Source organism: Gloeophyllum trabeum, assembly GCF_000344685.1.
Source record: "Gloeophyllum trabeum ATCC 11539 unplaced genomic scaffold GLOTRscaffold_00012, whole genome shotgun sequence".
Classification (NCBI taxonomy): Eukaryota; Fungi; Basidiomycota; class Agaricomycetes; order Gloeophyllales; family Gloeophyllaceae; genus Gloeophyllum; species Gloeophyllum trabeum.
In genome coordinates, this window is record NW_006920421.1 from 1189095 (window position 1) to 1206838 (window position 17744).

A 17744-nucleotide genomic window follows, 5' to 3' on the forward strand; every position below is an offset into this window, starting at 1 on the left:
GTGATTTCTGAGCTTGCGGGATGCAGCATAAGCACAGTCTTCGAAGTTCTCCGACTCTACTAGTACACGGAATACGGCACAGTCATCAACCCGAATGCTAGACCTCGAGGCCGGCCGCGCACTCTGGACATGCAGGATATGAACTTCGTGCGATCAGTAATTGAGGGAGAGCCTGCTATCTACCTTGATGAGCTACGAGATCGAGTCTACAACAGACTACACAGCACATGCAGTTTGTCAGCCTGAGGGCGGGCTGCAGTCTACAGAGTCACACAGTCACAAGAAGCCATCTCGCATTACTGCATATGGGTATATTTGGCTCGAACAAACAATGCTCACGGAAACCCGATTTTCGGTTTCATATGCAAATGACTGTATAGTATGCAGGTGAGAATACGGCACCTACAATGGTCCCACAAAGCTTCTCCCGATTAAGTTTCGAAGCCTCAGCCCAGGGCGTGTACATGGGATCCTCTAAATCCATGTGGTTGTCTGCAGCTGGGCCCCGACAACGGGTTGTTAAAGCAGGGCGAGGGCCCACCGCTCCAGTGCCTCTTGAATAGCGCAATATCAAGCCAAAGATGACTGTCGATTTGGGGCGTCGACCGCATCACGGAGAGTCAGGCTGACAGTATATAAAGCAGACGCGCAGGTCGTACCTGGGCCGAGAGATTACAGGCGGGACGATTCGAGAATAAGGAGCAACTCTGTCTCCGGCATACTCAGTACTGCGCATTGACAAGCACTGCGCATCGGTCCCGGCGGTGTGCATGGATGTCGGGGCAAAGCAGGGATCTAGCCGCGGCCGATAGACCAATCGGCGGTAGTAAATCTGGGCGCGTATGGCTCGGACGCCGGCGTTGATGGCGATCAGAGATGCGGGGAAAGCGTAAGTTGTGGCAGGTGGCTGGCTGCCCCGCTGGGATTTGAATGATCGGTTCGTGGCGGGGAAGTAGCGTCGCCGCTGTGGCAGACGACGTCGGGGAAGGGGGGTGAAACGTGAGAAGGCAGGGAAAAGCACTCGCGCAGGGTGTCTTGTGACATAGGCGAGAAGGCTCACGGGTTCGATTGGCTGGCCCGCTTGTGCATTGCCTGATGGCGGCTCCTGGCTACCAACCAAGTTCCTGTTTCCCTCAATGCGGCTCCTATATAACGCCTGCCTCTCTCCCACAGCGTCGCTATTTCCTCTCGCTCTGGAAGCACCGCCAATTATATCCCCGTCCGCTGCTTTCCCAGCCATATATACCCTCTTCTGCTTTCCGTTTCTCACCGTGCGCGATACCCTCCTAAGACTGCCCCAGTCGGACAGCAATGGCCAGAGAGCACGATCGAGCCCGATCATCGACCGTCGCCGTAGCCGCGTCCCCGCCCTCCAGCTTCCCTAAACGTTTTGGCTTCCGCGCGCGCAGCGCCAGTCGCTCCCGCACCTCCCAGGAACCAGCTCTCAGCAAGAAAGACCTGCCCCCTGAACCGGTCTCGGATGCGGATGCTGATAGGAGAGCGGACGGGGAGAGGGGGAGAATCCATAGGACGGACGCTAGCGGCGGAACCGCGACGGGTAGTGCGTCACCCGCTCTTCAGTCCTCCAGGTTAGTGCGCCCGCGCATTTTGTATTGTACAACAGTCAAAGAGTGCAATGGAGGCGTCTCTGATTTTCGTTCTGCATCCACAATGCTCCTAGTCCTGAGGCCACCTAGCCGTGCTAACAACTCCATCTCTAGTAAACTACCCAAGCGCAATGCGAGCAGAGACCCAGATCTGTCAGGAGCTGAACGGTGAGCGAATCTGCCCAGTTACATATGTCTTGCGTCGCTGTATGCGCCGTCTTGCCTGCGGTTTCGACGAAAAGACGCAGCCGCTGCAAAAAATCGCGGTCAAGCATGCTGATATCTCTCGTAGTGAGGAAACCGGCATCATCAAGCGCATGACGACCAGGATACGCCGCCGCGTCTCCGGTGCCCTCCCCCAAGTCCCCGCGCACAGCGCCTCCCTCTCCAAGCACGGCTCCCCGCCCCTCCCGAACGAATTTACGAACAAGGAGCTGCGCGAAAAAGCTCTCCGCGAGCGTGGGCTGCTCCCCACGCGCGACCTCTCTGCGCAGGAGGCCGCGCGCGACCAGTGCAAGACGTACGTGAAGCCCCTGAGCGACGAGGAGGCGGGGCGCGGCGGCAAGACCGCCGCGATGCGCGTGCGCGAGGAGTACGAGGCGCGCGAGCGGGAGCTACGGTCAGTGCCCCCGTCTGACGAGTGCGAGGTGCCGAGGATGGACGACGTTGCAGGCACGAGTACGAATGAGGCGCAGGACGTGAGCCGGACTCTGACGGCCAGCCCTGTGTCGGAGAAGCTTACGGAGCGGGCGGTATCCTCTCCCTCGATTGTCACGACTACACAACCACAACAACCGCACTCCCAGTCCTTGCCGTCGCCTACCTCGCCCACAACCAGCGGCTCCTTTTCCGACCGATTCGCGCGTCTCCCGCCGCACCCCACCAAGCGACCCCCTCCTCCGCCCATCCAAATCTCCTCCTCCCCCGCCACGCCCGTAAACGCCACCCCAAAACTCTTGCCCTCTCCCCCACCCCACGTCCCTTCGTCCTCTGCTCCGCTCTCCCCGACAGCGTCCCGCCCCGGCCTGATCAAGAGCAACAGCACGAGCACGCGCAACACGACCGACTCGGAGGTGCCCTCGCTCTCGCTCTCCGCGTCCGACTCGTCGAGCGTGCAGTCGCCGGCGTCGCCGCGGGACGTCGAGCTGCAGGACATGCGCCGCCGGGCGTCCCTCGGGCCCATCGACGGGGTCCTGGGCAACCCGCAGGAGGCGTTCACGCCGCTGCAGCGGATCGCGGAGATGGAGATGCGCGCGGGGTGTGACGAGCACGGCGTCGCGCGCGGGAGGGCGCGGGAGAGCAAGACGAAGACGCTTCCGCTGCCCCCCGCGCATGTGACTGCAAGGCCAGTGAGCGCGGCGCCGTCGGAGGCGAGTTCGACCGAGAAGCGCAAGTCCTTCGCGCTCTTCTCGAGACGGGTGAGCTGTCGATCCTCTGTCTCGTTTGAATGAGCTCTGATTGATTGTTTGATAGCCATCTGGCTCTGCGTCTGACTCTGAAGGCCCTTCACTCAAGAAAGGTTCCTTCACCAGCTTGCGTCGGACACTCAACGGCGGGGAGAAGCGACCGAAGACCTCGTACAACCCCCCGCCGTCCAGCTTCGCTGGGCGCCACAGGGGTGCTTCCGCCCCTGCCCCGCGCCCTCCCTCTGAGTATGTGGACGATGCGGATAGTAAGCGGCCCGGGGTAGGCCTGCGGAGGGCGCCCGCGAACCCGACAATGCATTCTCGTGGCAGCATATTGTTGGAGATGAAGGGGATCGAGGATTCGGAAAGCCGGCGGTTGAGTGAGATGGCGTTTTTGGACTAGTTTCGCGAGGCGCTAGCCCGGGACATAGTACTAGTACCACCCACTTTCGTTCATGTTCGTTCTAACTTCTGTGCAATTGTGTATACTGTACATTTCGCGAGTAATATTTATTCGTCATCCATCTGGGGCGGAATGATGAACGTTCATCGCATGCTGGACTCGGTTTCCGAAAGGGCGCTCTCGGGCCCGCGAAGCACTGAGAACGTGGAAGCGCACGCCCCATCTGATTGGCTAGTCTATCAGCCGGTGGTTGCCGTCCTCCTCCCGCTCCCCTTCGCAGAGATTCCGAGCATGTGCTTCCGGTCACCGTAGTGCTGCGTTACTTGGCCATGACAATGTGCTGCCGGAAGCAGTGGCAGATAAACTATCCGGTGCGGGGTAGGCGTGAGTACGAGTAACGTATAAAGCTGGGAGGGATTGCGTAGGGTGGTGGGACTCGCACTACCATGGCTGTCCTTCGCTCTCTGCTCGTGTGCGCGCTGTGGGCGGTGGGTGCGACGGCGGTTCCGGCTCGTCGACAGGCGGGAGTTAGTCTGCTGCTTAGCAATGACGATGGATGTGAGTAGATGTACTTCAAGGGATATATCGGTTGAGTAATGTTATTATACCAGGGGCGGAGGCGAATATCCGGGCGTTGTACGCTGAAGCCAAGAGCGCTGGGTACAATGTAGGATTTTGTTTTGTTTTTCGATGCCAGGTTAAGAACAGGACTTGACGCTCCCGATTCACATAGGTCCTCTTGTCCGCTCCAGCGGAGAATCAGTCCGGCACCGGGTCCACATCCGTGACGCCTACGCCTCTCGACGAGCCTGGGGAGTTCGACAGCATCCCCGCCGGGTCTCCTGCAGAGGGACATAACGCCACGGACGGTAAGCTTGAATCTTGGACATTGAAGTGCATATATGCATCAGTGAGTGATGACTCGGACTGCGTAGATCATATATGGTATGTCAACGCACATCCGGTGGACGCAGTCCAGTTTGGCGTGCAAAACCTGTCCTCCACGTACCTCGGTGGCCCGCCGTCGCTCATCCTTACGGGGCCCAATGTCGGCAGTAAGTATAGCTACTCTCTTCGCCATGACGCTGATACAATCCCTATACGCCATCCTAGACAATCTGGGGATAGTCACCCAGTTCTCTGGCACCGTGGGGGCCGCCTCTGAAGGCGCGAAGCTGGGCATCCCATCAATAGCCTTCAGCGCGGCCACCGGATCAGAACGATCATACACGGAGCTCGCGCCCGGGGACTACAGCTACATCTACGCCCAAGCCTCCCTGCGGCTCGCCGGCGCGCTCGTCCAGTCCGGCGCGACGCCGTACCTCCCTGCCGGCACCGCGCTGAACGTGAACTTCCCAGCAGCCGGACCCGGGACAGACTGCGCGAGTCCCGAGGATTTCAAGTTCGTTTTGTCGAGGGTGTACAGCGTTCTGGGGTTACCCGTGGATGTGCAGACGTGCGGGTCCTCGTCGTTGCCGAGCGAGAGCAGCGTTGTTGGCACGGACGGGTGCTATGCGAGCGTTAGTGTCTTCAAGGCGAGCTCGAAGACGGACGCGAGCAAGAGTGATCAGCAAACGGTGTTGAATAGCTTGGGTGCACTGCTGACCTGTCTTCCTAATGATTAGATTGTGCGTGGGATGTTATATATGAAGAGTGCTGTACGGGGACAATCTATGAGTACGCAGCACATTCGGGGAAGGGGTCATAAATGCATAACCTGGGACTTTATGCGATATCCTGCAGATGGTGGGACCTGCCCGTCTGACCGCCTTCCGACCACTGTGCAGTCCAAATATACCTGCGAGAGTGTATGGGGTTGATCGAGATGACTACTGATGAGAATGGGCAGCGGGCAGCTTTATTGGATTGGTGTGTACGATTTTCGCTTGGAATGTGGTCATTTGTTCGCTCTCGGCTGCATTCATCGATTAGACGGTGCTTCAGTGCATAACGGCGAAAATGATGCTCAGCAATCAAATAGGCATCACGTCGGAAGAAGTGGAAGGCAGGAAAGCCACATAATTTCGCGCCACCATGTCACTATTCTTAACTTTCTATTTCCAATGGGAGGAGTGTATCGTGCCTACTCATCGTAACCGCAAATGCTGAAAGGGAGGTCGATGACCCTCGGCGTGGAGGACCTAAACCACTATCAACTCTTCTCGGCCTCTAGAAACCTTTCCCATTCCGACTGAGCCATCTCGTAACTCTCACTCGTCAAGTCTGGGAAGCTTCGCTCCTTAACCGCAATAACGAAGCATGTAACCCCCTTCTTCTCTTCCGCTTGGCCGTCCGCGAAGCGTCGCGCGAACTTGGCTTTATGCCCATGCCACGTCCCCATGAGGTCATCCCACACGAGAACCTGTCCATTGGTCCCGGGTCCGGCACCTATCCCAATCGTGGGCACGGACAGCCTGTTGGTGATATGCGTGGCGAGAAGATGCGGGATCGCCTCCAGGAGGATGGAGAATGCGCCGGCGGATTCAAGGGTTAAAGCGGTCCGGAGGACGGACAATGCGGATTGGGCGTCCTTGCCCTGCACGCGATATCCTGAGAGCGAAGTGTGGCGCTGGGGAGTGAGACCCATATGCACAATGACGGGTATGCCGACGCTGGTCAGCTTGCGGACTGTAGGCGCGAGCTCTTCCCCGCCCTCCATTTTGACGCCTTCCGCACCCCCGTCCTGAACCAGCCTGATGGCGTTCCGCAACGCGTCTTCGGGGGAGGTGTAGTAGGCGCCGAAAGGCATGTCTGCGATCAAGAACGGATTTTTGCTGCCGCGCGAGACTGCGCGACAGTGGTGCACCATCTCGTCCATCGTCAGTCGAGTGGTCGAGTCGTAGCCCAAGCACACTTGACCCAGGGAGTCCCCGCATAACGTCATATCCGCCCCGTACAAATCGCAGGCCCGGCCCGTGGGGAAATCATAGGCGGTGACTATCGCTATAGGTGTACCCGCATGGCGCATCTTGTTTAAAGTCTATTGTGACCTTCTTCCGGGCTTCATACATACATCAGGATGTCGGCAAGTCAGAGCAGGAAGGGTCTACGCACGTGCAGATCCCCCGCCTGGAGTCTCAGTACCATTCGTATCAGGTGGTCGAACGCTCATCCGTCTTGTCCCACCCAGTACGAAAGGCCGAAGACCTGCTGCAGAGCGAACGGTATGTACCTTGAACATCGGTCAGGTCTTCGTCGTGCTTGTTTGTGGAAGATTCTGGGGCTGATAGAAAGGCATCGTAGAGCAGAACGGCCGTAGCGATGATAACATAAATAAAAGTAGCCACCTTCGACGGGATGATATGGGCATCGTGCCGCTGAGACTACCAGAGCCACGCAGAGCCCGAGCCCGTCTCAAACGGGATGTCGCGGGTCGGCATTGGCCCGCCGTCTAAGATACTGAGGCTCCTTTGTCCCAACACGTATAAGCGAGCGGAGGCGTGTCGACACGGACAGTCAGTGTACATAAACTGGTAGTCTCACCATTCAGAGGGTAGTAGTACGCTGAGGATAGGTGCAGACAGCCAATCGGAGCAGCAGAGATACTTCTTGATTAGCATGTAATAGTTGTGGGGTCTTCATCTTCATAGCCGTACTTCGCATCCATTGGGCACCACCTCTCAAGTGATGTCGCTTATGGCGGTTTCAAGGCTACCGATGAATGATCATTCAAACCTACTGCTATCATCAATAAGTATGATGATCAAATTCTATGAGCTGCTCACCCAGTCTGGCTCGCCGCCGTACCTCCCTGTCCGGCACGGCGTTGAGCGTAAACTACCCAGCCGGGGAGCGAGTATGGACAGCTAGTGCCAATAATTTAAGCCCCAGGCTATACCACCCTGGTGCTTCCCGCGGGTATAAAACTTGTGATCCTCCTTGTCGCAGAATGAGAGAAGTATTGTTGGCATGGATGGGTGCTACGCGATCCTAGGCAAGACTCGGTGTGATCAGCTGAATAATATTTGCTTGGGTGCCTCGTCAATTTAATTTTCACAGTGAGGTATTTTGTTTTCAAGACGCTGTGTTAGACGTTAGATGGATTATCAATCCGGATGCAGAATTCATGACTATGGAGAAGAGGACAGAAGTGGATCCGATAGAGCTTCCACGACTCGGCCACAATTGCCACAATTTCGAGATATATGCTTTACCTTTCTAGTCTCCCACAGTCTCTTGGAACTCTCACGCTGCGTTTGCTCTCGCCACCAAGGTCCGAGGCAGCCCTACTCACTTGTAACCTGATGGACTCTGCTCGGTTGGAGCCATGGAAAAACAAGCTCATAGAGCTTCCCTCTCGGCTCTCCCTGGAAGTCGACATCATTTTTCCCTCTGAAGGTGAAGCTGGCCCTACCAAGTTAGCTGTATGTCTCCATCCTTGGTCCTGGCTCGGCGGAAGGAAGGAAGACCCGTGCGTTCGTCGCGTTTCCCGTCTTCGTGATATCTAAGTGTCGTTCTGTGGGCTGCGTCTAAATCGCAGGACCTTGATGTGTCTGCAGAGAGTCTTCCTCAGAGCTGGGTACTGCGTGGTGAGATACAACTCTCGGGGGGTGGGCAAATCCTCAGGGTGGCCGTCTCTCACCGGCGCCAGCGAGGCCCAGGACCTGAAGGACCTTGTGCAGTGGTTGACAGGGAGGTCGCCCAATGTAGAACATGTGCTGATCGCCGTGAGTCTGAAGCTGGTACGACGTTAGTATATTCAGCACGGCCCTGTTCGTCTACAGGGGTATTCACACGGTTCTCTCATCGCATCCCTGCACCCTGTGCTTCCTCCACCCATCAAGACACACCACCTCATTCTCTCGTATCCGCTCGGGCCGAGAGGCTGGCTCACAGCCTTCAGGACGGGGACATACACCAAAGCATTAGCAACACTCGTGCAGGACCCCGCCGCGGACGTTCTTATTGTCTACGGTACTAGAGACGAGTTTACTGGTATCGGCAAGTATGATGCATGGGCACAGACGCTCATGCATGAGCGGCGGGCTGTTGCTCTGAGAATTGAACGGGTGGAAGGAGCGACGCATTTCTGGTTCAACCATCAACAGGAGCTGGAGAGCATTGTGCGAAGTTGGCTGCAGTCGTAAGCTGCTCGAAGTGCCGTGCGGAAGCATTTGTTCTCAGTTGACGTACGCTGAAGTGCCGCCCGTGGCGATGGGCATGTAAATTTTTGGTTTTATCCCCGTATGATGTCCTCATCATGATGTCTCCGGAAGGCAACTCCTACTCAATGCTAGGTTCTGTGTCCTATGTCTACGCTCAATGCTTTGCGACGGGATATCCTCGCCTTCTGCGCTCCGGAGTTGTGATATCCAGAGTGCACGACTGAGTCTGGTATCATATAGACAGCTCTTCATGTTCTTCAAGGCTTCAGCACCTTCCTATCTACCCCGTGGACAGCTACACCGCGCACTTAACCTTATCTATAAACCTTATATCAGTATTGAGCCAGGCACATCCTGATACCGCCACTGTTGCTCGGTGTGTTCCTCGACCCGATATCTCTTATGCTGGCAGCACCTGCATCTTGAGTTTATATTCCTGCTGTCCTCCGGAGCGACACGCCGCGGCGTTTTCTGCGGCGTTCTGCTATAAGGATCAGTGCAGCGTCCACAGGTCGCTGAGCGCTTCCTCCCCTTCTTGATCCCCGGTCCTTCTCAGCCTTCTCTTCCTATGACATCTTCGGTAGAGTCCCAGGTTGCGGCTTATGTGCAGTTGGTAGGGGACAACTTCATGGTTAATTTATGTTCAGGTACATTATACGTCTCTGAATGTATTCCAAAATAATCACCCTGACGGTTGTATATCGCAGCTGCTGCCACGGCATGGCTTGTGTATGATATTATAATAACAATGGATCAAGAGGTGCGCATGAAAGCATTTTCTGTCATATGTCTCTCGCTCATTGCAAGGTAGATCAATTATACGTGGAGGTCGGTCCTGTTCCTGACGCCGATTTCTGACTTCATCATTGATGTTCTTTCTCATAGGTCTCAATGGACAATACCGAAAGTTTTGTATCTTATAGTACGATATTTCACGCTGGCTAATATGATGTATGTGAATGACGCCGCGCTTGCTGTCTGTCGCTGACTGGTATTCTTATTTACCATCCAGTCTGTATTTAACAGGTGTGTCCGGACTGATGTTGGGTGGATAAACCTTACTTAACCGCTGTCACGTACGCTCAGTGAACACGAATATGAACGCACCAGCAGCAGTAAGTTGAATCGCACTTCCTTTGCTGTGGCTGATCTCATTCTCGCCACCAATCACAGGTGTCTGTTTCGTTGGTTATCATGTGTAGGAGAATGTCTTGCTGACCCTGTTCTCGCATTGTAGATGCAAACACTGGCGATTCTACTGGTTCTTGTGCGATTCATCCGTGTACCACTCTGTCCTGCATTTCTCATACTTCTCTACAGCGCCGGGCCTGTGTTGACCAGCATTTTTGCAGAGGCATTGCTGGTAATACGCCTATGTGCGTTATACCACGGTAATCGGAAAGGTGTGGCGCATGAAGCTTTCCTGCGCCAAGCTTATTTCTGATATCAATGTCTGCCGTCTATAGCGATTATTCTAGTTATCATGCTTTATCTAGGTAAGGCGACGCCCATCTGTAATTCAAAACCGATACTCAGGCCTTTCACCCGACTTTGCAGCGGAAACAACGGTACGCCCTGCGTCTCCAAGCACTCGGGGGGATGTTTGACCGACCTCACAGATGAACATTGTTTCTGCGGTCCTAACTCTGAAACCACTGCCCCTGGGACCCAACACCCTTGGTCTCCCGGGATGCTCATATTCGCACCAATCGTCTGATTCGGAGATGCTCAAGCTAGCACTCGGTTCCTGGTATGTGCAGGGGGGTTATCCAGTTGTCATAACATTGCCTAACGTCACCTCATAGGAGCCTCGTCGCGGCCGTAACCTGTAAGTCTCCGCCATCAGCGTTGTGCACTAGACAGCTACAACTGTAAAACATTAACATCGTCCTCAGTCATCTACTTCATGCTTACGCTCGTCAATTTTATCAACGCCATGTACCCTAGGGGATTGAGTGGTCAATCCCTGAGCGTCTCCAGCATCCCTAAGCTTGCGCCCATCCTGTATCTTTTCGTACGAGATGGAACCATTTACTTCTTCATGTGAGTAACGGACTGAGAAGTCGGCTTAACAGAGTACTCACGCGGATCTTCTGCAGAATATTTGGTAAGACTGACCTTAGCTTTGTCTGTCGTTTGTCACTGGCTGATCACTGGGCGACGTCATAGTCGCGGCATTACTGACGATAACACTGACGGCAATATTCCCAAGTCGAGCAATCAGCGCGATGGGTTATTTGTGCGTTACTTCATATGAGGCTCTGTACCTGAATCTCATGCTATGAACCGTTAGATGGATGACGGTCACATATTCCATCATGGTAAGATCCAGTGACTTCTCACGGCTGGTGTTCTGATGTAGCGGATGTTAACAGTCAGCGAGGCTCTACCTCAATCTAAGAGGGGCAATGGTGGGGAGTACGACCGTTGGAGGGCCGGATTCCATGGAACTGCAGATTCCACAGAGCCGTACGGAGATTAGCAACCTTGCATTTGCCCCAGACGTCTCTACTTCAGTCTCTACAGCTTCGGTATGAGTCTCGTCTAGGTGAAGGCAACTTTTGAATAGAGAAGGACTGCACAGGAATAAGACGGATAAAGCCTGAGTAAGGTGGCACTTCATCTACTACTACTTAGTACGCATGGAAGCATGCCATGCAATCAGACCTTGCATGAGTATCATGTACGCCCGCGACTGGCCCATAGATATGATTCATGCACAGTGTTGCACGATGTCTTTTTCTGACGCATGGGTGCAACAGAATCTTCTACGCGTCGACTCGGATGTACTTAATCGTGCTTTAAGGATTTATCGTGAATAATAATCGGTAAAATAATAGGGTATCCGATGTGATTACCAAAAGCGGCCGCGGATATATTGTATCATTCAAGTTACCAGTAGTCAGGTTATAGCACAACACGTCCACTTCGTCGTCCATAGCCGTATTCTGGCCTTTTCAGTCGTCGAGTAAAAGAATCTGACACTAGGAATACTGGGGCATGTACGTTTCTTCTTCTCTACCTTTGTTCGACATCCTGTGTTTACTGTCCATCACCACGAACCAACCTCAGGCCGCTGCCGGACGAGCGACCGCGCCAGAGCGTTGCTAATCTCATAGGGCGCTTTGAGCAGCAGACAAAGCGCCAGTCGGTAGCGCCGGCTGTACCCAGGAGTTCAAGTGTTCAGTCGCAGAACACAGGCGACTCGGCGATTGCTGAGATTAAGGAGAAGAGGGAATGGCCGCCGAAATCGACTGTTAAGGAGTCAACGTCTCCACCGGCATCAGTGAACGCGGTGCGTTCGCCCCCCAAGAGTCCAGAAATTCTCAACGGATCTCCGCCATCTGTCCCCTTGCCGGTGTCGCCCCCACAGAATACTACTGCACCTGCTGCTAAGCCAGCGGAGAAGAAGCCGGCTACCAGCGGTAGACCGAGCACTGCGCCATCCACCTCGAGGACTCCAGTCAAGTCTAATAAAGCGCCAGAGGCCAAACCAGCAGCTACTGCCACGAAGGCCCCTCCCCGGACATCAGTACGCTCTCCCCCTCCATCGTCCCATCGTCCTCTCCAGCCGCAGCACACCGGCTCCTCTGCGACTGCGAGGCCTCCGCGTACTCCATCCCGCACAGGAAATAATGCGCGTCCGAAGACTCCTTCCGCGCCTCCGAGCACCCGGCCGAAGACGCCCTCAGCCAGCTCCGGGTTATACGCGCCCACCGCTGCATCTCTGGCCAAAGCAAAGAGCGCTTCGGATATACCCAAGTCTCCGCCTACCAAGAAGGCTGCGTCAGCAAGTGCTGCTGCAGATAGGCTGAGCAAACCTACTGCGTCTTCAGTTGCGAAGGCTAGGGCTGCTGCGGCTACTGTCACGAGCCCGCCTAGGAAGGCAGCGGCTCCTGCAAGAGGTGCTGCACCGGCTCCCAGAGGTGCTACGAAGATGAGGGTTGGACTTGCTCCTGCAAGGGAGAAGGCGAAGAAGGAGAAGGCTGCTGGCGAGGCAACTGCGGCTGCAACTGCAGCTACAGCTACAGCGGCCGTGGTTGCAGAGCAAGCTGCGGTCGAGAATCCCCAGAATGGGGATCAAGTCGAAGATCATCAGGATCTCTCTGGTTCTACCGCAGCTGAAGAACTCGTTGAAATAAACCACGAAGCGGCTGAGGAGCATGAGGAGCAGTCTCACCAGGACCAACTTCCTGACGAGGATGTTGCAACCGAAGCTCCAGCTCCCGAACATGTCGAGGCTACTGGGGTTGAACGTCAGGAGGAGTCGAACGATGCTACGGATGACACCCATGTCGACGAGACTGAACAGCCCGCACTAGACGCTGCTGAACAGGTTCACGAGGCTGATCCTGTGGTTGAACCTGGAGTCGCAGAGCCCCAAGAGGAGGCCGAGCAGCTTGCGAAGGAAGTGATGCCGAACCAGATCGCCCGGGTCAATGAAGATATTGATGCTGGCGATGTAGTGGCTACTGTTGACGAATCAGAACCACCGGCTTCTGCGGACGAGGGTCCAGCTCCCGAAGAGCATGTCGCTAGCGAACACGAGCCCGAGGTCGAAGATGTACGTGAGCCAGCTGCTCCTGCCGCAGAGATATCGCACCATGAACCCGACGAACCTGTTTCATCTGACCACGAAGATGTCCCCGCCAATACGAAAGCGCCTATTGGCACTGGCACTGATATCGAGGATATCGTTAGCATGTTGGAGACTAAACCTGTGGCTGCGGCGAACGTCCTCCATGATGCACCGGAAATACCTGATATCGATGATGACTAGTTACGGGGCGGACGAAGAGAACATTCTGTGGCCTTGAAGGACACGCCCCTCGACATAGAATGTAAGAAGACTACTGAACATTGTACAAATTTAGCGGTGCGTAGTGGGTCCTACAATCATCTCTTTTTACTGACTCCTCTTGTGAAGCTCGATACCTGTCCTTACTTTACCCGACCGCTGGTCACCTTTATGTTGGAAATATCCTTTTCTCGTTATCTTCACAGTCTCAGGACTCTCGCCGCAATGTGAATATAACCTCAATGGCTAGCGTAGTGCCTTTTACTCCATCTTTCTTCGATGTTCTGCTGACTCCTGACTCCACAAGTTCGCTCAAACTGCATCTATCCCAATATCTCAGACGTCCTTTTGCTATCGATTTCGATTTGCCCATCTATCAGTGGTATTACGGCTCCTAGTTTAGTTGTCCAGTCTCTGCTATTGGTCTTGGTGTTCCACTCCGTTTCCTCTTCTTCTGGACTGTTCCGTTCGATGAGATGCTAAAAGCGTATTCTCACGCGATCTCCGTTGACGCAAATTGAGCTGGTCGGCGTCGCTGCTAACTATGACAGAAAGTTGCCAACATATGCATTTGCGGTTCTCCTGTGGGGGCTGCGTGTTGCAGCTCTCCTCATTATCTCAACTGTGATCATGATCCGTCATGCACGACGTCCCGTCATATGAATACACGTTCCTGCCAACGGCCAAATTGCTTACGGCGGTAACTGGGCGCTATACTGCCTCGCTCGGTGATGACCCTCGATAGGAACCTGTGCTAGCGAAACTCATCTGACCCTTGTTGCTCACCTTCTCAAGCTCTGCACGATTTGGGCTTGGGGAGCCATGGAATTTGGACACCCGCAACACCAGATGCAACACGACGTGGTCTCGGGCGAGCAGTACCGCTATGCTTTGACTAACTTCGTAAGCTGATCTTCATCGACACACCGACCGGGAACACTGACTAGTAGCGACACAGCGTATAGCTCACGAGAAGGTCGAGGAGCAGAGGCGGCAGCTGGAAGAGCAAGAAAAACAGGTTGCACTGCTACGAGCACGCATTGCTACTCTAGAAGGGAGCAGTAATCTTGGGCAAGATCCTGCTACTAGGACGCGACAAGGAGGAAGCTCTGTTGACGACTTCTCAATCAAGGTATATTTATTGCATGTTCCTGTCGTCACCCTAAGTACTTCATGGTGCTGCCTTAGAACTCCGCGTCGAAACTGGAGCGACTCATCAACCGCTGGGCTGCGGATATCGTCCGGGCGCCTCCAGCACCCATAGACCAAATCCGCGATCTCATACTGTCCGACTTGTCCCAAGGCGAAGCACCTCCTGCGACTGCCTCAGCTACGCCCATGCAAGTGCAAAACCTATTACGGCATGTCATGTCGGAGGCGATCTCAGAAGGCATAATAAATTGCCTCATCGTAACAGATTCAAGTGAAGCCAACATCCAGCTAACTCGCATCCATGAACACCTTTTCGCCAGTGAGTTCAAACGTTGTGCATGGTACTATGCTCTAATGTGTTGCCCAGAGGACCCAACGGTTGCCAGCGTATGGCGCCGCCAAACGTTCTCTGCAGCGGTTGAAGCCTGTTCACCTCAAATGCTTCTCAACATTTTCAGCGAGCAGATGCCCACCCTCGCAGAGTTGCTGTGCACAAATCCCTCGCTTACAGCGGCATTCTTACCCGTCCTCGAAGCGGGCTACCAATTCTCCAGGATGCTGCACGGCTCAAACTCGAGCGCCGGAGGGACGGTGGACGCATTCTACCGCTCCTTCGTCCCTGAGATTGGCAGCCCGCTCTACCCTCGACAAATTGAACTCATTAAGAGATGCTTGAAGAGCGAAAGCGGGCAGCCGGACCGTGTCGGTGCGACCATCTTCCCTGGCTTGGTCAAAGTGAATCGCGGTCCGATGACACCTGGTGGCAAGCAAACAGAAAACGTGCAGACAGTGGTGAGAAGAGCGCAAGTAGTGTGTGAATGTGCTCTAGCAGCGGCAGCTGTGAACGGTACACCAACAAGCGGGACGCCCATATCCCGCTAGCTAGGGCGACGCCGCTGCCGGCTGTGGATGATATTCTACCCCATTTTCCTGCTTTCACCTGTTCGCTGTATTTATAGGTTTTTTGGCATCATTTGGCATTAACGTCCATTGTCGGTCTATTTATGATGGAACAATTAGACAACGAACAGCGAAGCCAGCGTCGCCTCCGCCTGCGCAACCTGATGCGATTTGCAATGCATTTAAGTGTTTGGCAAGCAGAAGCAAACAAACGCAGACGTACCTCCAAAGCCTGTTGCACCTCTAGTCTTCGTCGAGCCGCCTCGAGCCAGTCCTGCACCAACATTTTCGGTGTCCCCTTGAGCTGGTTAAGTTCCCTTGCCGCGCTATCCAGGTCCTTCTCGTTCAAGTAGTATTCCGCTCTAGCCAGGGTACTGAGGACATCGTTGCCCTGCGCAAAGCCTTGTCTCCGGAATGTGAACGTGGACAAAAAATGCGATGCCAGGTGGGGGAGCAACCCTGGTGTGCCCTCATCTGGTACGAGCGCTACCGAAGTAACACGGGGAGCGACGGATGTCGTGAACCATGTCACCAGGTCCGGGAGCGGCTCAACACCAATGTCAGGAACATCTGTCCGTTCGATAGTGTCTAGGGCAGTGGCAATCACGTCGTCTTCCTTCGCAGCTGCAACATGTCTAAGGACCCGCAGCTCCTCCCTGAATGGTTTCCTGACGGGTGATTCCAAGACATGGTTGACCGCACGGAGAGCGGACCACAAAGCATGCACGCGCAAGTTCTCGTCAAGGTACGCGGTGTTGTCGAGAGCAACCCGTTCTAGCTGCTTAAGGTTGGCTGCAAGGGTATCAAGCTTGGCGAGTCGTCCCCCGCGTTCCTGTTCGACGCGAACCTTGATTTCACGAATCCAGCGACGCTGAAGTTCGATACCCTGAGCGATGACTTCCTCCTTGAGACTAATTATGAAAGCCCATGAAAACGTCAATAAATCGAAGACTGAAACAGGTACTCACCGTTCATTGATCAGCTCGCTCTGGGTTTGCAGCTCCTTCTCAAGCTTCTCCCGGTACGCCTTGACGAATTTCTGCCGCTCCTGCTCGAACCATTGCTTGAAGCCCTGCTCCTGGTTGTCAAGCTTATCCTGCGCCTCCATCTCCATCTCCAGAAGCTTCAGAGAATACTCCCGAGTTTGTTCATCCAGCTTCGCCTCCAGTTGTGAACGCTCCTGTTCTTTGATTTTCTCCATATGACTGACGAGCTGCGTCAGGTCCATTTTGGCATTGTCAAGAACATCCCGCGCTTCGTTAGCGGCAGTGGGATTGGCATTCAGGTAAGAGGCGAGATTGTCGATGGTAGAGGCGAGGTGGGTGATGATCGGCTCCGAGGCTTGTAGCTCAGCAACCGCGGGGGCAACGAGGGGGAGGGGAGGGGGCGCGGGGGGTGCCTCGGGCTGGCGCGTGGGTTCGGCCCTCTTGGGCGGGGCTGGTCTTGAGAAACCTGGTGGAGGCTCAAAGCCCACAGGGAGCGGAGCCTCGTAGATTTTCTTGTCAGTCTCAGCTTCGGACGAAGCACTCTCCTGCGGGGCAATGCCATGCTGACCGGGTGACATGGTGCTCTGCGGCAAGGGCTCGACCGGCTTGCCTGCAAGTGCTGCTTCCGCCTTCCGGACAAGGTCCTCGACCTCAGAAGAGAACTGGAGTGCTTGGTGCTTGGCAGCAGCAGCGGCGCTGCGACCGCCCTCGACAACCTTCTCTTCACTCTTCCGTACGTTCGTTCTGAGAGAATCCGTAACAGCCTTGATACGCTCGGAACCAGCAGTCGCAGTTGATTGGATTAGAGCCTTGGCCTTGTCAGCAGACACCGCGTCCTTGGCTTTCTCCACGCGCTGTTCAGCCTCCTTCGCTGCCCCCGTAACTCTCCGCTGAACGCTGTCAACGGTCCTCTTCCCCGAGTCCACAAGGTTTTGAACCGTTAGAGTGTCCCAGTCATGGTCTTCCGCATACTGAATGAACGAAGCACCGAAAGGGACGTGGTCCGAGAAGAAGTCATAGTACCGCTCGTCCTTGAACGCGACGAAGACGCTTCCAACGTAAAATGTCGCGGTTGCCGTCCCCGACCAGAAGAGCAACCTCCGAATCACGCTCTTCTTTTTCTTTGGCAGGGGGGGTTGTGGTGCGGCCTCTGCCTCGGTCGCAAGTCGCTGTGTACGAAGAATATAAATCCAAGCTGTGCAAAGCCGTATGAACACACTCACTCGTCGGACGACTTTAACGCAACCGCCGACATTGCGCGTTACGAGCTGCCTCGTAACAGGCCAGGCACGGTACATCCGTGTTCACTGTGAATGTCGTCTGCGACGTCGAGTGCAATGGGTATGCCAGCCGGGTGTTGCCGGGTACGCCTGTTCGTCATGGGTAC

The 17744-nt window shown here is 55.0% G+C and overlaps 8 protein-coding genes across 8 annotated transcripts; 6 read left to right on the forward strand and 2 right to left on the reverse strand.

Moving 5' to 3' along the window:
- Positions 1-72: 72 nt before the first annotated feature.
- On the forward strand, positions 73-246 carry GLOTRDRAFT_47015 (uncharacterized protein; the record flags this gene model as incomplete). Its single annotated transcript, XM_007870528.1, has 1 exon — positions 73-246. A coding segment is annotated over one exon (174 nt), but the record flags the coding sequence as incomplete, so codon positions are not given.
- Positions 247-1195: 949 nt separating this feature from the next.
- On the forward strand, positions 1196-3537 carry GLOTRDRAFT_140391 (uncharacterized protein). Its single transcript, XM_007870830.1, has 4 exons — positions 1196-1589; positions 1722-1775; positions 1900-3025; positions 3081-3537. Exons 1-4 carry the CDS (start codon positions 1312-1314, stop codon positions 3414-3416), a joined length of 1794 nt encoding a protein of 597 aa, XP_007869021.1. The 5' UTR covers positions 1196-1311; the 3' UTR covers positions 3417-3537.
- A 325-nt stretch (positions 3538-3862) lies between these two features.
- Positions 3863-5159, forward strand: GLOTRDRAFT_79925 (sure-like protein; the record flags this gene model as incomplete). The annotated part of the gene is made up of 5 exons (XM_007870831.1): positions 3863-3974; positions 4028-4083; positions 4150-4285; positions 4352-4471; positions 4530-5159. The coding sequence occupies 5 exons, from the start codon at positions 3863-3865 to the stop codon at positions 5039-5041; spliced, it is 936 nt and encodes a 311-aa protein (XP_007869022.1). The 3' UTR covers positions 5042-5159.
- A 409-nt stretch (positions 5160-5568) lies between these two features.
- On the reverse strand, positions 5569-6384 carry GLOTRDRAFT_107551 (ketopantoate hydroxymethyltransferase; the record flags this gene model as incomplete). Its single annotated transcript, XM_007870832.1, has 1 exon — positions 5569-6384. The coding sequence occupies one exon, from the start codon at positions 6382-6384 to the stop codon at positions 5569-5571; it is 816 nt and encodes a 271-aa protein (XP_007869023.1).
- A 1221-nt stretch (positions 6385-7605) lies between these two features.
- GLOTRDRAFT_64509 (alpha/beta-hydrolase) lies at positions 7606-8664 on the forward strand. Its single transcript, XM_007870833.1, has 3 exons — positions 7606-7827; positions 7897-8083; positions 8141-8664. Exons 1-3 carry the CDS (start codon positions 7661-7663, stop codon positions 8501-8503), a joined length of 717 nt encoding a protein of 238 aa, XP_007869024.1. The 5' UTR covers positions 7606-7660; the 3' UTR covers positions 8504-8664.
- Positions 8665-10004: 1340 nt separating this feature from the next.
- Positions 10005-13814, forward strand: GLOTRDRAFT_140394 (uncharacterized protein; the record flags this gene model as incomplete). The annotated part of the gene is made up of 12 exons (XM_007870834.1): positions 10005-10017; positions 10079-10089; positions 10141-10271; positions 10327-10349; positions 10417-10564; positions 10621-10628; positions 10691-10760; positions 10815-10842; positions 10897-11052; positions 11510-11523; positions 11594-13397; positions 13449-13814. 11 exons carry the CDS (start codon positions 10005-10007, stop codon positions 13299-13301), a joined length of 2310 nt encoding a protein of 769 aa, XP_007869025.1. The 3' UTR covers positions 13302-13397; positions 13449-13814.
- A 247-nt stretch (positions 13815-14061) lies between these two features.
- Positions 14062-15353, forward strand: GLOTRDRAFT_140395 (uncharacterized protein; the record flags this gene model as incomplete). Its single annotated transcript, XM_007870835.1, has 4 exons — positions 14062-14222; positions 14278-14451; positions 14508-14790; positions 14839-15353. The coding sequence occupies exons 1-4, from the start codon at positions 14142-14144 to the stop codon at positions 15351-15353; spliced, it is 1053 nt and encodes a 350-aa protein (XP_007869026.1). The 5' UTR covers positions 14062-14141.
- Positions 14693-17709, reverse strand: GLOTRDRAFT_79932 (uncharacterized protein). The gene is made up of 5 exons (XM_007870836.1): positions 17581-17709; positions 16340-17526; positions 15595-16282; positions 14839-15532; positions 14693-14790 (listed from the first exon to the last, which is right to left on the reverse strand). Exons 1-4 carry the CDS (start codon positions 17653-17655, stop codon positions 15488-15490), a joined length of 1995 nt encoding a protein of 664 aa, XP_007869027.1. The 5' UTR covers positions 17656-17709; the 3' UTR covers positions 14693-14790; positions 14839-15487.
- Positions 17710-17744: the final 35 nt, after the last annotated feature.

What these genes read in the sequence shown, in the direction of transcription:
- GLOTRDRAFT_140391 (XM_007870830.1), top strand. Translation starts at nt 1,312, where the DNA reads ATGGCCAGAGAGCACGATCGAGCCCGATCATCGACCGTCGCCGTAGCC. An exon ending in CCCGCTCTTCAGTCCTCCAG is followed by an intron (nt 1,590 to 1,721) that starts GTTAGTGCGCCC and finishes CTCCATCTCTAG; the next exon opens with TAAACTACCCAAGCGCAATG. An exon ending in GATCTGTCAGGAGCTGAACG is followed by an intron (nt 1,776 to 1,899) that starts GTGAGCGAATCT and finishes TATCTCTCGTAG; the next exon opens with TGAGGAAACCGGCATCATCA.
- GLOTRDRAFT_64509 (XM_007870833.1), top strand. Translation starts at nt 7,661, where the DNA reads ATGGACTCTGCTCGGTTGGAGCCATGGAAAAACAAGCTCATAGAGCTT. An exon ending in GGCGGAAGGAAGGAAGACCC is followed by an intron (nt 7,828 to 7,896) that starts GTGCGTTCGTCG and finishes TCTAAATCGCAG; the next exon opens with GACCTTGATGTGTCTGCAGA. An exon ending in TAGAACATGTGCTGATCGCC is followed by an intron (nt 8,084 to 8,140) that starts GTGAGTCTGAAG and finishes GTTCGTCTACAG; the next exon opens with GGGTATTCACACGGTTCTCT.
- GLOTRDRAFT_79932 (XM_007870836.1), bottom strand. Translation starts at nt 17,655, where the DNA reads ATGTACCGTGCCTGGCCTGTTACGAGGCAGCTCGTAACGCGCAATGTC. An exon ending in GCGTTAAAGTCGTCCGACGA is followed by an intron (nt 17,527 to 17,580) that starts GTGAGTGTGTTC and finishes CTTCGTACACAG; the next exon opens with CGACTTGCGACCGAGGCAGA. An exon ending in AGCGAGCTGATCAATGAACG is followed by an intron (nt 16,283 to 16,339) that starts GTGAGTACCTGT and finishes TTTCATAATTAG; the next exon opens with TCTCAAGGAGGAAGTCATCG.